The sequence below is a fragment of the Somniosus microcephalus genome, chromosome 27 (assembly GCF_052327205.1).
Source record: "Somniosus microcephalus isolate GS21.2 chromosome 27, FLI_Smic_1.0, whole genome shotgun sequence".
NCBI lineage: Eukaryota > Metazoa > Chordata > Chondrichthyes > Squaliformes > Somniosidae > Somniosus > Somniosus microcephalus.
Window position 1 is genome coordinate 19,369,981 of NC_141013.1, and position 13,693 is coordinate 19,383,673.

The 13,693-nt window shown below is 44.0% G+C and overlaps 2 protein-coding genes across 7 annotated transcripts in view; one reads left to right on the forward strand and one right to left on the reverse strand.

Moving 5' to 3' along the window:
- gldn (gliomedin) overlaps positions 1-13,693 on the reverse strand; it is a 252,817-nt gene that overhangs the window by 112,949 nt on the left and 126,175 nt on the right. For 2 of the 3 annotated variants that reach the window (XM_085968628.1, XM_085968629.1), the window contains 2 exons: positions 12,893-13,015; positions 8,630-8,719 (listed from right to left, as the gene is read on the reverse strand). In XM_085968628.1, the coding sequence (XP_085824754.1) occupies positions 8,630-8,719; positions 12,893-13,015 (213 nt within the window). Of the gene's footprint in view, positions 1-8,629; positions 8,720-12,892; positions 13,021-13,693 lie in introns of those variants that run through there. The other variant, XM_085968630.1, reaches the window with a different exon arrangement.
- The window catches only part of cyp19a1a (cytochrome P450, family 19, subfamily A, polypeptide 1a), a 28,288-nt gene that overhangs the window by 8,150 nt on the left and 6,445 nt on the right, over positions 1-13,693 (forward strand). Inside the window, exons 7-10 of one of the 4 annotated variants that reach the window (XM_085968632.1) lie at positions 1,850-2,012; positions 5,858-6,099; positions 7,732-7,840; positions 8,676-8,782. In XM_085968632.1, coding sequence (XP_085824758.1) covers positions 1,850-2,012; positions 5,858-6,099; positions 7,732-7,840; positions 8,676-8,782 — 621 coding nt within the window. Of the gene's footprint in view, positions 1-1,849; positions 2,013-5,857; positions 6,100-7,731; positions 7,841-8,675; positions 10,109-13,693 lie in introns of those variants that run through there. The other 3 variants (XM_085968633.1, XM_085968634.1, XM_085968636.1) reach the window with 3 other exon arrangements.

Consider the following 13,693-nt stretch of genomic DNA (forward strand, 5'->3'; position numbering starts at 1 on the left):
GAATATTTTTATTTTTAATTTAATTCATGACTTTTATTGTTGGCCCCCATGTTTGCTTTAACATTCTAATGTATTTATATTTTTATTCTTCTCTCTTATTTCCTGTTACATATTTATATCTTTTTATTTTTGTCTAGTTCATATTTTTAAGTTTTTTTTTCATTATTTTCTCTTTCTAATTTATTTTGTTAATCTTCGATCATTTCAGGCCGCTCTGTATTACTGATGCTCCTTTTCCTTAATTCAGCTTCACTTTTCTGTCTCCTTCCTTTTCACATTTGGTTCCCCTTCTTCATCCTTTTGCTTCTATTTGAATTTTTCCTTTGTTTCTTTTTTCTTTTTGTTTATGACTTTCTCTTGTCCTTTTTGTACGTTACTTCCCTATTTCCAATCCTTTCTTTCCAACAATATTACTCCTCTGTTTGTGATTTTCTTTCCTTTTATCATCACCTTTTCAATACTCTTCGCTTTTAAGATAAGTGAAACTTTCTTTTGTCGCCTGTCCGTTTTCCAATCCAATTTTCTCCCCTGCTTGCCTTACGTTGCTGACTCAGGGCAGGGTCCAATTCTTAATTAATTAAGTATAAATAACTTAAAATTTATTTTTTAAACCTACAATTTCACTTAATTTGTGCAAGAAAATCCACACAACAGATAGTCTGGATCTCACCGTACTGTAGGTCTCAGCAGCATGATTCAAACATTTGAAGAAAATGGATGAAATTATGTATAATTTAGCTAAATAAGATTAGTTGACAAGACAAAACATGTACAGTTCATGAAAGTTTACACATATCTTAGAGCAGCACTGAGCAAGGACACCTATGACAGGAAACATTTGAAAAAGAATGTCATTCAACCGTTGTCCTTGTGGCACTAACATTTACTGAAGGTTAGGGGCCAAGAGTCTGTCTCATTCCAGAAAAATTAGTGTGCTAAGCAATAAGACTGTGAGGAAATAAGGGGGAAAAAATGAATTTTTGCTTATTCCTACATTCTAGAATGATTGGGGATGAGTTTGCAGCATAATTGCTGCACGCTGAGCTTGTATTTTCAAGCCGTGCTGATTCACAGATCAGCAGACTGTGTGGAGCAAAGCTCATTTCTGGCCCCTAATGGCAGCTATAGTTTGACACTGGCGGAGGCTGGGAGTGGGTTGCCTGCCTTGATTGTGGTGCCAGGAGGAAGAGGGGGAAGGAAGCAAGCAGCACCGCATGTCCACAAAATAGTAAAAATGATCAAATTCAAATTCAAACCCAAATACAAATTACTAATTGTTGCCTTCTCCTTTGATTCAACTTGAATGAACCATTAGAGATAAACTCTCTTTCATATATTTATTTGTGAGGTAGGTGATCATTTGGAAGTAAAACCCTTTTTCAATATTTGCATTTTTGTACATCATGAAACTCTCTCACATCAGATAACAGCGCACATCTCTGTTTTTCCATCACTCACCATGTCCTGTCCTGTTTGTTAATAATTCTACCATCTATACAGGTGACATGACCTTTATCCACAGTAGCCATGTTTGTGGCTTCTGCAAGCGGTTACAGTTGAATAATGTAGATTGCAATGTAATATAGATTGATATTTTACACAACGAGTGGTTAGGATTTGGAATGCACCTGGGCGATGGATACAGATTCAATAGTAGCCTTCAAAAGGGAATTGGATAAATAATTGAAGGAGAAAAAATTGCAGGGATATAGGGAAAGAGTGGGGGGGGGGTGCAGACTCGATGGGCCGAATGGCCTCCTCCTGTGCTGTACTATTCTATGAATCTATGATAATGCTCACATCAAATCTACCAGTGTCAAAATAAGGTTGTTTTTCTGCTGCTCTGTAGACACATGGGGAGCTGACTGCGGACAACGTGAGACAGAGCATGCTGGAAATTCTGATAGCAGGACCGGACACAATGTCTGTCAGCATCTTTTTCATGCTAATGCTTATTGCGCAGCACCCTGAAGTGGAAAAGAAAATAGTCGAAGAGATTCAAGCAGTTACAGGTATGAGACACAAAGTGGGAAACAATCATTTCAATGCCCACAGTTCGACTTTCTTATGTTTGAGTCCTCATTATGTTTGAATTTTATTTTTTCCTCAATTTGGGTCGGAACAGCCAGGTGAACTCGGCTGCAAGCAAATATGCGCTGTTTGGGTCAAAAATAAAATAAAAAGAAAACTTTGGATTTAATCAATCAATCTCCATTCCCATCCTTTGGCCTGCCACCCTCAAATGACAGCAATGACTCCATCGATCTCCTGTACAACTGCCTTTCCTCCCCCACTCATTGTTCAAGGCCCTTCAATCTGGCTTCCACTCTGCCTGCAGCATCAATCAAAGTAGCAAATGGCATCCATGCACCTAGGATTGTGGGTCTGTGTGTCCCTCATCCGCATGCCCCTCAGATCCAGGACTACCTCTCCTCCCAACCGCTGTACCGGTGTAACAGTCACGTCTGCGGTCTTGAATCTGCTGACTCTAAGCTTGCATGCACTTGACGGTCAACTGGTCTGGGAGGCCACCACCATCTTTGGCTGGATTATTTCAATCTGTACTGTTGCTCAATCCCCTTGGCCAAAACTGCTTACGACTTCATGATAGTCCTACAGAGTAGAAACAACTCCAAACTCGTTTTTGGCATCACAAAACACATCCTCAGGCTTCCCTCCCCCATCCCTTACCTCAGACTCAAAATACAAGGAAGCCAAGACTTTGCCATGTCTACAATCCGCTGACTCGCCTGCCGGCAGCACATAACAGATCTTCGGGTGCACGTTGTACCTGATTTTCCAACCATTTTAGTTAAATTATGCTCAGCTTGCGCTCAGATTTCCCAAATATACTTCTGGCAGGCAAAGAGAAAGGGGATATGGCAACAGGGCGGGCACAGGAGAGTAGGACTACTGCTCGTGTGGAGGGTAAACATGAACACAGACTGGTTGGGCCGAACGGCCTCTTTCCATGTTGTAATTTCTATGTAAAATAAGTAAAGCACCTTTTACAACTTTTCACAGAATACAATGCTGATTAAAATTGCCTTTGAAAACTTGATTGTTCCAAATTGTCAAAATAATGAAATAATCTGAAAAAATGAAGTACGACCCCTTAGGTTTTATTTTTGCACTGCCATAGCAAAAGCTTGAGCTGGATCAGGCATTTGGTTAGATCTCAGGCCAATGTTGCCGTTAATTTTTTGGGGGGGTACACGGCCCCTTTAAAGGGGCTGCGCAGCCCATTCAAAATACTGTGCAAGCGCAGTTTTTTTTGCATTGAAAAGCCGGCGAGCCGACTGCGCGGGAGGTCCAGAGAGCTGCGCAGCCGCGACACCGTCCAACCTAAAGGGAACGTTGCCTCAGCCCCTTTGCCCAGCGTTGCTGGATTGGCCTTGCAAAGCACTCAAACAGCTAGATGTTGCAAATGTAACAGCTTGATTTTCCGAGCCTCTGTCAAGGTTAGCGAGTACTCAAGGGCTACATTTACAACATCGAAAATGATAAGTCAAAGCTTCTCTTTCTTCCGACCATACACATTGGGCCTGTTTCAAACCCATTAGCCAGCTTGGTGAACCAATGGTGGAGGAGCTGTCAAACAATCAGCCCGTATCATCACTGACCACAGGGCTCGAGGTCACTGCTCCAGGGGCGATGGCCAAAGAGTCTCTGTTCCACATCAGGCCGCTAAGCCCGCTCCTCGCATGACTTGCTCTATTACTATCTTGCAATGACCGCACGTGGTAGTGAGCATTGCTTTTGAGATTACTTGTCCAGTCAGAATGACCAATACAGAATCTGGCATCTTTGTTTTCTGTCACAGAACGCATGTATCTGCTGCCAGTGTGACAGGGCTTTGGTTTTCCACTGCACTGCTGGGGGGGACTGACTGAGACGGATATTTTGTTTCAATTTTCATGTGTTGAAAGCCTGCTGAGTAGACGTTTGGCGACTCAACAGGCCTTCAACGCTGCATTGTCAAAGGACTTTACCAGTGCTTTCCTAAGAACAAGGCTATAATCTGTGTGGAAAGGGGTTTCAAATTTTATGATGAGTAATGGACTAATAGATCAACATAAATGCCTGCCTGTTTATTTGAAGAAGAACAAATGCTGGGACAATAACATATTGTCTAGAATGCCAGCTCAGTGTCTTTTAGGTGGCACTGATGCTGGCTCATTTCCTGATGGCACAGTTCCTTGATTTTGTTTCAGTACATAGTGTCCTTATGTCCTTGATTTCGCCGAAGCAATTTATTGCAGACTCCTCGCTAAGAATTAAAGTGGCAGTTCCATTAACTTGCCGTTAAATTAAAATAATGCAAAGTCCAAATGTAATTGATTTTGTTTCAATTTCCCTTAATATGGCACCCATATATAGCTTTTAAGGAGGCCCTTAAATCAATGTCCCAGCTGTACTTTCAGACCTCACTGGTGTGAAGCATTGTAGGTAAATAACCACCATATATCCTTTTATCTTCTCTTTGAGAGTAAAACTCACCCTTTTTAAAAAAATTAAAAAAAAACTGTATTTTGTCCCCTTTCTTGATTACACGTGTCGGGCAGCATTTGTAGGAGAGCGGGCAAGAGACCTGCCCCTAGGTACCTGCGCTGAAACTAGCTGCTAGGATGTGCTTGAGAATGACTTGGGACAATGCCCCCTCTGACTCGCCCTTGCTCTAAGCCGAGCTTGGTCCTTAACTTGGTATCTCCCCAGTGTGATCAAGATCTTAGCAGAACCTTTTCTTCATCTGTTGGACCATCCACCCGCCCCCACTATTCCATCCACCTCCCCCCCCCCCCCCCCAAATTTGCTCAACTTCCTTTAGATCTCATGTGCTTTGTGTTTGAGGCCCTATTGACTGGGCTGCTCGCTTTAACATGGTGACATGGGGACCTATTACTCACATTCCTATTATGGACTAAGCATGGTTACAAAGTCACTTCTTCACAGTGGGAGTTCAAATTCTTTTACACTATCAACATCCTGGGGGTTACCATTGATCAGAAACTGAACTGGACCAGCCATATAAATACTGTGGCTGCAAGAGCAGGCCAGAGGCTGGGAATTTTGCGGCGAGTGTCTCCCCTCCTGACTCCCCAAAGCCTTTCCACCATCTACAAGGCACAAGTCAGGAGTGTGATGGAATACTCTCCACTTGCCTGGATGAGTGCAGCTCCAACAACACTCAAGAAGCTCGACACCATTCAGGATAAAGCAGCCCACTTGATTGGCACTCCATCCACCACCTTCAACATTCACTCCCTCCACCACCGGCGCACTGTGGCTGCAGTGTGTACCATCTACAAGATGCACTGCAGCAACTCGCCAAAGCTCCTTCAACAGCACCTTCCAAACCCGCGACCTCTACCACTTAGAAGGACAAGGGCAGCAGACGCATGGGAACATCACCACCTACAAGTTCCCCTCCAAGCCACACACCATCCTGACTTGGACCTGTATTGCCGTTCCTTCACTGTCACTGGGCCAAAATCCTGGAACTCACTTCCTAACAGCATTGTGGGTGTACCTACACCATATGGACTGCAGCGGTTCAAGAAGGCGGCTCACCACCATCTTCTCAAGGGCAATTAGGGATGGGCACTAAATGCAGGCCTAGCCAGCCAGCGACGCCCACATCCCATCAATGAATTAAAAAAAAGTCACTTCTTCACAGTGGGAGTTCAAATACTTTTACAACATATGGTTAATGAGTAGTCAGCCCCTATGGATATATCTGACCACCTTTCTAATTTCCAATAGTGTAAAATCAATGAGAGCTATAATCACTCCAATTTTCTATGAGTTATTACATACACAGCAATGCTGGATTACACTCTTCCCTCTTCATTTCTAGGTGAAAGGGATGTACAGAACAGTGACCTGCAGCAGCTGAAGACTGTGGAGAATTTTATTAATGAGAGCATGAGGTACCAGCCCGTGGTGGACTTCACCATGCGCAAGGCACTTAAAGATGACGTGATTGATGGCTACCCAGTAAAAAAGGGCACCAACATTATCCTTAACCTGGGCCGCATGCACAAAGTCGAATTCTTTCTCAAGCCAAATGAATTCAACCTGGAAAATTTTGCACAAAATGTGAGTATCCCCACTTGCTGAAAATTGAGCTCCACGTATGACAGTCCTAAACACTATTCCAGCTTCATAAAGTCAGTGTAAGGGCAATATTCAATACACATGAAATGCTATTTAGGTAGATGGTGATGTGCTGACATTTTTTGTTGCAGGGTGTGTAGTTATGCCCACTGGTTCATGTTCAGATGATGCTCTGAGTCAGAAGACCAACGTACAGACAGCTCAGGATTCTAAGTGCGCCAACTAAACACAAGTCCCAGGCGAAGAAATCAGCCAGGGTTCCCATTGCTCACTATCCAGGGAACCCCCAGCTGGAAAGTGAGCATGCCTGGATGTTGGACAAGCTCAGGGTTGGTTGTAATGCCTGCGGATGCTCCATGTCTGGCCTCCCATTTGGCCAGGTGTTAGAGAGAGTTCAGTGCCTCTCATCCCAGGAAAATTCCTCTGACCCTGCATGCAATTTTGAATTTGGATTTTTAACTCCTCGAGTTCTCCCCCCCCCTCCTTTCCTGAAAGTGCTACTCATGATAGGATACAAAACCATGGGCAAGGTCAGCTCCAGTGCCTTCAGTGATGGAGAGGAGCCCTATTAATTGCATAATGGCTTCATTGATGGTAACGGCCATAATGTTGGACGAGTTGATCCAAAGTTACCTGATCTGGTCAACACACTACAGGCTGGGCAGCTCCAAAACAAATTGTGGCCCTCAATTAACAGTCATGGCCAGCCTCGGGCCACCCTGCTTTTATACAGTCAGCCTCCAAATATATGAAACCTGCACATGTGTCAATATACTTCATCTGAACATGTGGGCACAGGCATGTTGCTGCATGTACAGCTTCATTTCAAATAAACATTTTTAAGCTCCTTTCTACACAAAAAGAAAGAGGTCAAGCCAGTCTTTTGAAAAACCACTTGGGAACTAGAACTGAAGGATCGGGTGTTGGGGGTGGAAACTGATGGACTCCCACAGAAACTCTTACAGATATAAATGAGTTATTTCACCAACAGGGAGGAGATACTATGAACCTCAGAGCCACTTCTCAGTGCAATTCTGTAGCATAAACACAGCGCTAAATGGATAGTTACAATCCAGCTGTTGGTGACCAGAGTCATAATTTGACTCCAATTGGTCCTAATATTGGCAGTCTCACCCAAGGTTGACTCGTATGGAAAACAGAGCTACCACTTTGGTACAAGTTGCTATAGCGGCCATTACAAAATACCTTTACAATTTTTGTTTCAGAAATTCTGGTTGAAAAAGCTGTTATACTAAATTCCGCTCTTGTGTTAACGAGGAAACCGTACCCAGTTTAGAACTTTTGATGAGGAGGAATTTCTTCACCCAGAGTGTGGTGAACCTGTGGAATTCTCTACCAAAGAAGGCAGTAGAGGCCAATTCATTAAATATATTCAAGAAGGAGTTGGATATATTTCTTATGGCTAAAGGGATCAAGGGATATGGGGAGAAGGCAGGAACAGGGTACTGAATTTGGATGATCAGCCATGATCTCATTGAATGGCGGAGCAGGCTCGAGGGGCCGAATGGCCTACTGCTGCTCCTATCTTCTATGTTTCTATGTTTTAACATATTATTGGAGTCATACAGTAATAATGTTACTTTCTGCACAAAGAAAACCGTAAGACTGCATTCATCAACTCCTTTACAACATTCTATCAGAGTCACAGCAAAGTCGAAGCATAGATTTCTGATTTCAACAATAACATTTTCCAAAAAAAATTGTGAGCTGTTTTTACTTTTTCCTTTTCTTAAATTTTAACTAATTTGTTTTTACATGTACTGACTTTTGTTTGTGGCCATTTTTTCCCCACTCTACCCTCTGATAGTGTTGACTTCTTGTTGAGTGAGGTATGGTTTCATGGCACTGATGACCCTGCTATGCCTCCCCCAAGTAGCCATTGTTCATATGTGAACTTGGCAGTGAGGGCCAGAAAAGTATTTGATCATGACGAGCACCACAGACAAGCCTGATCCTGTCTTCACCTGACGTCAGAACATATGACCAGGAGCAGAAAGCCCGGTCAATTTATCTCTCCCTAAACCAAGAGTGCTGAGGGCAACTGTAATGTCCCTACTGTTGTCCCAGCTAAATTCAGCAACTCAGTACAGACTGAGGATCCAACCTGAGGCCTACCTTGCCTGTTTGGCTCAGCTCCTTGCTGGTAAAGACTCACTCAACTTTTAAGCTTTAGATTGCCAACAACTCGGTGGGGGAAGGGCGGTCATCGCCTGCCATGGTCACACAATGGAAATTCAGGCATGCAGAGTGAGATAGGGTCTCAGTGGCAAAGGACGCCGAGTTATCTTGCCATTTGTTTCATCATCATCTGAAAATCAACCAGAGCCAGCCTCGAATGCCAGGAATTTCTCTGGATCTTCCCACAGTCCAAAGGTTTCATCAAACCATATGTTTTCTGTGTTCTAGATAGTGGCAAAGGTCTGGTTTAAACCTCGTGCAGACATTGTACATAGTCGCGGTTGCTTATTTTAAAAACATATGCTGCTCCTACCTATTTGTGCAAGCGTAATATAACTTTAACTCTCCGGTATTTGTAGGTTCCTCACCGCTATTTTCAGCCATTTGGTTGCGGCCCTCGATCCTGTGTGGGAAAATATATTGCCATGGTGATGATGAAAGGTATCTTGGTGACCATGCTGAAGAGGTACACAGTGCATTCACATAATGGAAGCACCCTAGAAAATGTCAAAAATAACAATGATTTGTCCTACCATCCCAATGAGTCACACTCTCTTAGAATGATCTTTACCCCAAGGAAACAAGCAGAGGCCTAAGATCCCAATCTCTATACAAATAGCATGTACAGGGTTTCATTAGCATGATGCAGAGTGACCATAATGAAACCATCCAAATAAAACACCTGCCATCTTTTTATAAAGCTGAACCAAAGTGCTGATTAAAATTAGGATCCAAATCATTTGTGGTAAAAGACCTTTATCATCTTTAGATCTACTAATATTATCGTTCTTGGGGTAGTCTTGAGATAGAGCACTCTATTCGCAACCATTGGGTTATCATTTTAATTACTGTAGTTTCTGCTGTCACCTTCAACCCTCTCCAGGACTCAGCCAGGCCACTAGGTGGAGCAACACGGCGGGGGTTGGGAGATGAGGACGGTTAACATTAGTGCATCAATGGCAGATCACAGAGCGCCATTGGCTACCTGTGTGGAGAGGTCTAGAGATGTTTTCTTTCTAAAGTTGTCTTTCCAGCAGAAGGAAGAAGCATGTTGGGTGTATTGGGGGCCTGAAGAGTTGGGGCGGAGGGAAGTGTGACGGTGGGATTTTTAAAATTATTATTTTCAAAATTCAGTTCAGTTTTGTCAGGTTGTGTTTTGAGAATCCGTTTCTTATTTAGCCTTTTCTATACTCGTGTATAATTATCTGGGTTTTTTCAGCTGTAGAAACTCATGCAAGTCCTTTTAACATGAGGGTTGGATGTTGAAAGGTTATTTATCAACATTAAATAATTGTCCTATGAATTTCTCCTTTTCCACTGCATGTTAATTAATGTGATGTAAATAAGAATGTAGCTGAATAGAAACAAAATGTTCTCAACCTTAATTAGTGCATGACCCAGGGAGATCTGAAAAAAGAGAGAAAATAATCTTTAGAAAAGAGAGAGGTAAGTAACCTCATCAAAAGAAATAAACTTAGGTGGTCTTAAACATAGAAGATAGGAGCAGGAGCAGGCCATTCGGCCCCTCGAGCCTGTTCCGCCATTTAATGAGATCATGGCTGATCATCCAAATTCAGTACCCTGAACCTGCTTTCTCCCCATATCCCTTGATCCCTTTAGCCTTAAGAAATATATCTAACTCCTTCTTGAATATATTTAATGAATAGGCCTCAACGGCCTTCTGTGGTAGAGAATTCCACAGGTTCACCATTCTCTGGGTGAAGAAATTCCTCCTCATCTCTGTCCTAAATGGCTTACCCCTTATCCTTATGTAAGAAGTCACACAACACCAGGTTATAGTCCAACAGTTTTATTTGAAATCACAAGCTTTCGGAGCGCTGCTCCTTCATCAGGTGAAGTGGAGAGATCTGGCATTATTCTCTGACTATATAATCTGTGTCTATAGGCATCTCACCACTTCACCTGACGAAGGAGCAGTGCTCCGAAAGCTTGTGATTTCAAATAAAACTGTTGGACTATAACCTGGTGTTGTGTGACTTCTTACATTTGTCCACCCCAGTCCAACACCGGCATCTCCACACCATGGCCCTTATCCTTAGACTGTGACCCCTGGTTCTGGACTCCCCCGCCATCGGGAACATCCTTCCTGCATCTAGTCTGTCTAGTCCTGTTGGAATTTTATAAGTTTCAATGAGATCCCCTCTCATTCTTCTAAACTCTAGCGAATGTAAGCCCAATCGACCCAATCTCTCTTCATATGTCATTCCTGCCATCCCAGGTATCAGTCTGGTGAATCTTCGCTGCACTCCCTCCATGGCAAGAACATCCTTCCTCATAAGGCGACCAAAACTGCACACAATACTCAAGGTGTGGTCTCACCAAGGCCCTGTACAACTGCAGCAAGACATCCTTGCTCCTGTACTCGAATCCTCTCGCTATGAAGGCCAACATATCATTTGCCTTCTTAACCGCCTGCTGCACCTGCATGCTTACCTTCAGCGACTGGTGCACAAGGACACCCAGGTCTCGTTGCACTTCCCCTTTTCCCAATCTATTGCCATTCAGATAATAATCTGCCTTCCTGTTTTTGCCACCAAAGTGGATAACCTCGCATTTATCCACATTGGGCAGATGCATCTGCCCAATCACCCAACCTGTCCAAATCATACTGGAGTTTCTCTGCATCCTCCTCACAGCACACACACACACCCAGCTTTGTGTCGTCTGCAAACTTGGGAGATATTACATCTAGTTCCCTCATCTAGATCATTAATATATATTGTGAATAACTGGGGTCCTAGGACCGATCGCTGCGTAACCCCACTAGTCACTGCCCGCCACTCGGAAAATGACCCGTTTATTCCAACTCTTTGCTTCCTGTCTGCCAACCAGTTCTCTATCCAAGTCAGTACCTTACCCCCAATCCCATGTGCTTTAACTTTGCACGCTAATCTCTTATGTGGGACCTTATCGAAAGCCTTCTGAAAGTCCAAATACACCACATCCACTGGTTCTCCCTTATCTATTCTACCAGTTACATCCTCAAAAAATTCCAGTAGATTAGTCAAGCACGATTTACCTTTTGTAAATCCATGTTGACTTTGTCCGATGCTGTCACTGTTTTCCAAGCGCTCTGCTATTAAAGCCAGGGGGATGGGGGTAAGTTCCATTCTGTGTTTCGGGGGGGGTAAGTTCCATTCTGTGTTTGGGGGGGGGGTTCCATTGTGTGTTGGGGGGGTAAGTTCCATTCTGTGTTTTGGGGGGGGGGGTTCCATTGTGTGTTGGGGGGGTAAGTTCCATTCTGTGTTTGGGGGGGGGTGTAAGTTCCATTCTGTTGTTGGGGGGAGGGGTAAGTTCCATTCCATGTTGGATTGGGGGTGTGTGGGTTAGTTCCATTCAGTGTTGGGGGGGGTAAGTTCCATTCCATGTTGGATTGCGGGGGGGGGGCAGGTTAGTTCCATTCCGTGTTGGGGGGGTAAGCTCCATTCTGTTGTTGGCGGGGGGTAAGTTCCATTCCGTGTTGGATGGGGGGGGTAAGTTCCATTCTGTGTTGGGGAGAGAGGGTAAGCTCCATTCTGTTGTTGGTAAGCTCCATTCTGTTGTTGGGGGGGTTAAGCTCCATTCTGTCGTTGGGGTAAGTTCCATTCTGTGTTGGGGGGGTAAGTTCCATTCAGTGTTGGGGGGTGGGGTAAGTTCCATTCTGTGTTGTGGGGTAAGGGGGGCATGGTGGCATAGTGGTTAGCACTGTTGCCTCACAGCGCCAGGGACCCGGGTTCAAATCTGGCCTCGGGTGACTGTCTGTGTGGAGTTTGCACATTCTCCCTGTGTCTGCGTGGGTTTCCTCCGGGTGCTCCGGTTTCCTCCCACAGTCCAAAGATGTGTGGGTTAGGTTGATTTGGCTATGATAAATTGACCCTTAGTGTTAGGGGATTAAACACGTGGGGTTACGGGGATAGGGTGGGATATGTGTCGGTGCAGGCTCGATGGGCCGAAATGGCCTCTATCTGCACTGTGGGAATTCTGTGTGTGTGTAAGTGCCATTCTGTGTTGGGGGGGTGGTTAATTCCATTCTGTGTTGGGGTGAGGTAAGTTCCATTCTGTGTTGGGGGGTGGGGTAAGTTCCATTCTGTGTTGGGGATACCAAAATCATATACCGCACACATTTACAAGTCTGCGCCACTGACAGCAGAGGGAGTCTGCCTTTGTGGTCTGGCTCCAGTGCAGCTGGAGATGGTGACAACCAGGCTTGCTGTGTAGGATAGATATGAAATGTTTATACTTCAAAAGATTGAAAAATTAAAAATAGTTCATTAATTATGAGGTGAGAAAATATTTTTCATAGTGCATGGAGCTGTTATAATCATGGATAGCATAATCTACCATTTTACAGACATTATAGTTTTGTACCTTTATTTACACTTTGGGCCAGCCAAGAATCCTTTAAAAATGTTCAGTATTCAGAGCATTGACAGCACCTGCTCCATGGGGGCAGAACGCCAGGCCTATATTTGGATGAAGCTACAAGAAAGTACATCGTTTGTGTGGCTCAGCCTGCAGTTTTTGCCCCCCTATTTTGAACAAAAGCTGTTCTGTGACAAAACAGTGCGGTACTTACAAACAATGCGGCATTTCAAACCAAGGGCTGGAGCTATTCTTTAATCCTCCCTCATAGTCAGTGGAAGGAAATCCTATTCCAAACTGCTTGACTCCCATAGGATTGAAGCAAAGTGAAACAGGCCTGGAAGAGTGGGGTGGGGAGAAGAAAGATGTACAAATAACATTGAAGATACAATTATCGACATGCTTGTAATATTTATCTGACTGAAAATGTGAGTTCTAGCCCATTACGTGTTAAGTGACATTACAATGTTTTCGTTATAAATAATGTTGAAATGAAAATTACTTCAAAACCAAAATATTGAAATGATCAGATCTTATTCAGAATTGAAATGTTTCTGTGCCCTTCAGATGAAGGCCTGCACAACAACTGCTGATGGGTTTACATCAGCCTGAGCTGCAGTGATATCTTAGCTAGTTGTATAATGATGGGTTAACATGGACAAGCCTGGATCTACAGCAGCTTGTGTTGAAAACAGACGGGTTGTTTCTCTTTACTTGAGTAGTTACAAAATGATGGACCATGACCCCACTACCAAACATCAAGCCATTGTTTCCTAGACTGTCACTGACCTCATCTCCTCTGGAGACCTTCCCTCCATGGCTGTCAACCTCATCGTCCCCCAACCCCGCACAGCCCGCTTCTACCTCCTTCCCAAGATCCACAAACAGGGCTGCCCTGGTAGACCCATCATTTCAGCCTGTTCTTGCCCCACGGAACTTCTTAACTCTACTCTATTTTTCTCCCCTTGTCCAGTCTCTTCTCACCTACATTCGGGACTCTTCCGACGCCCTCCGC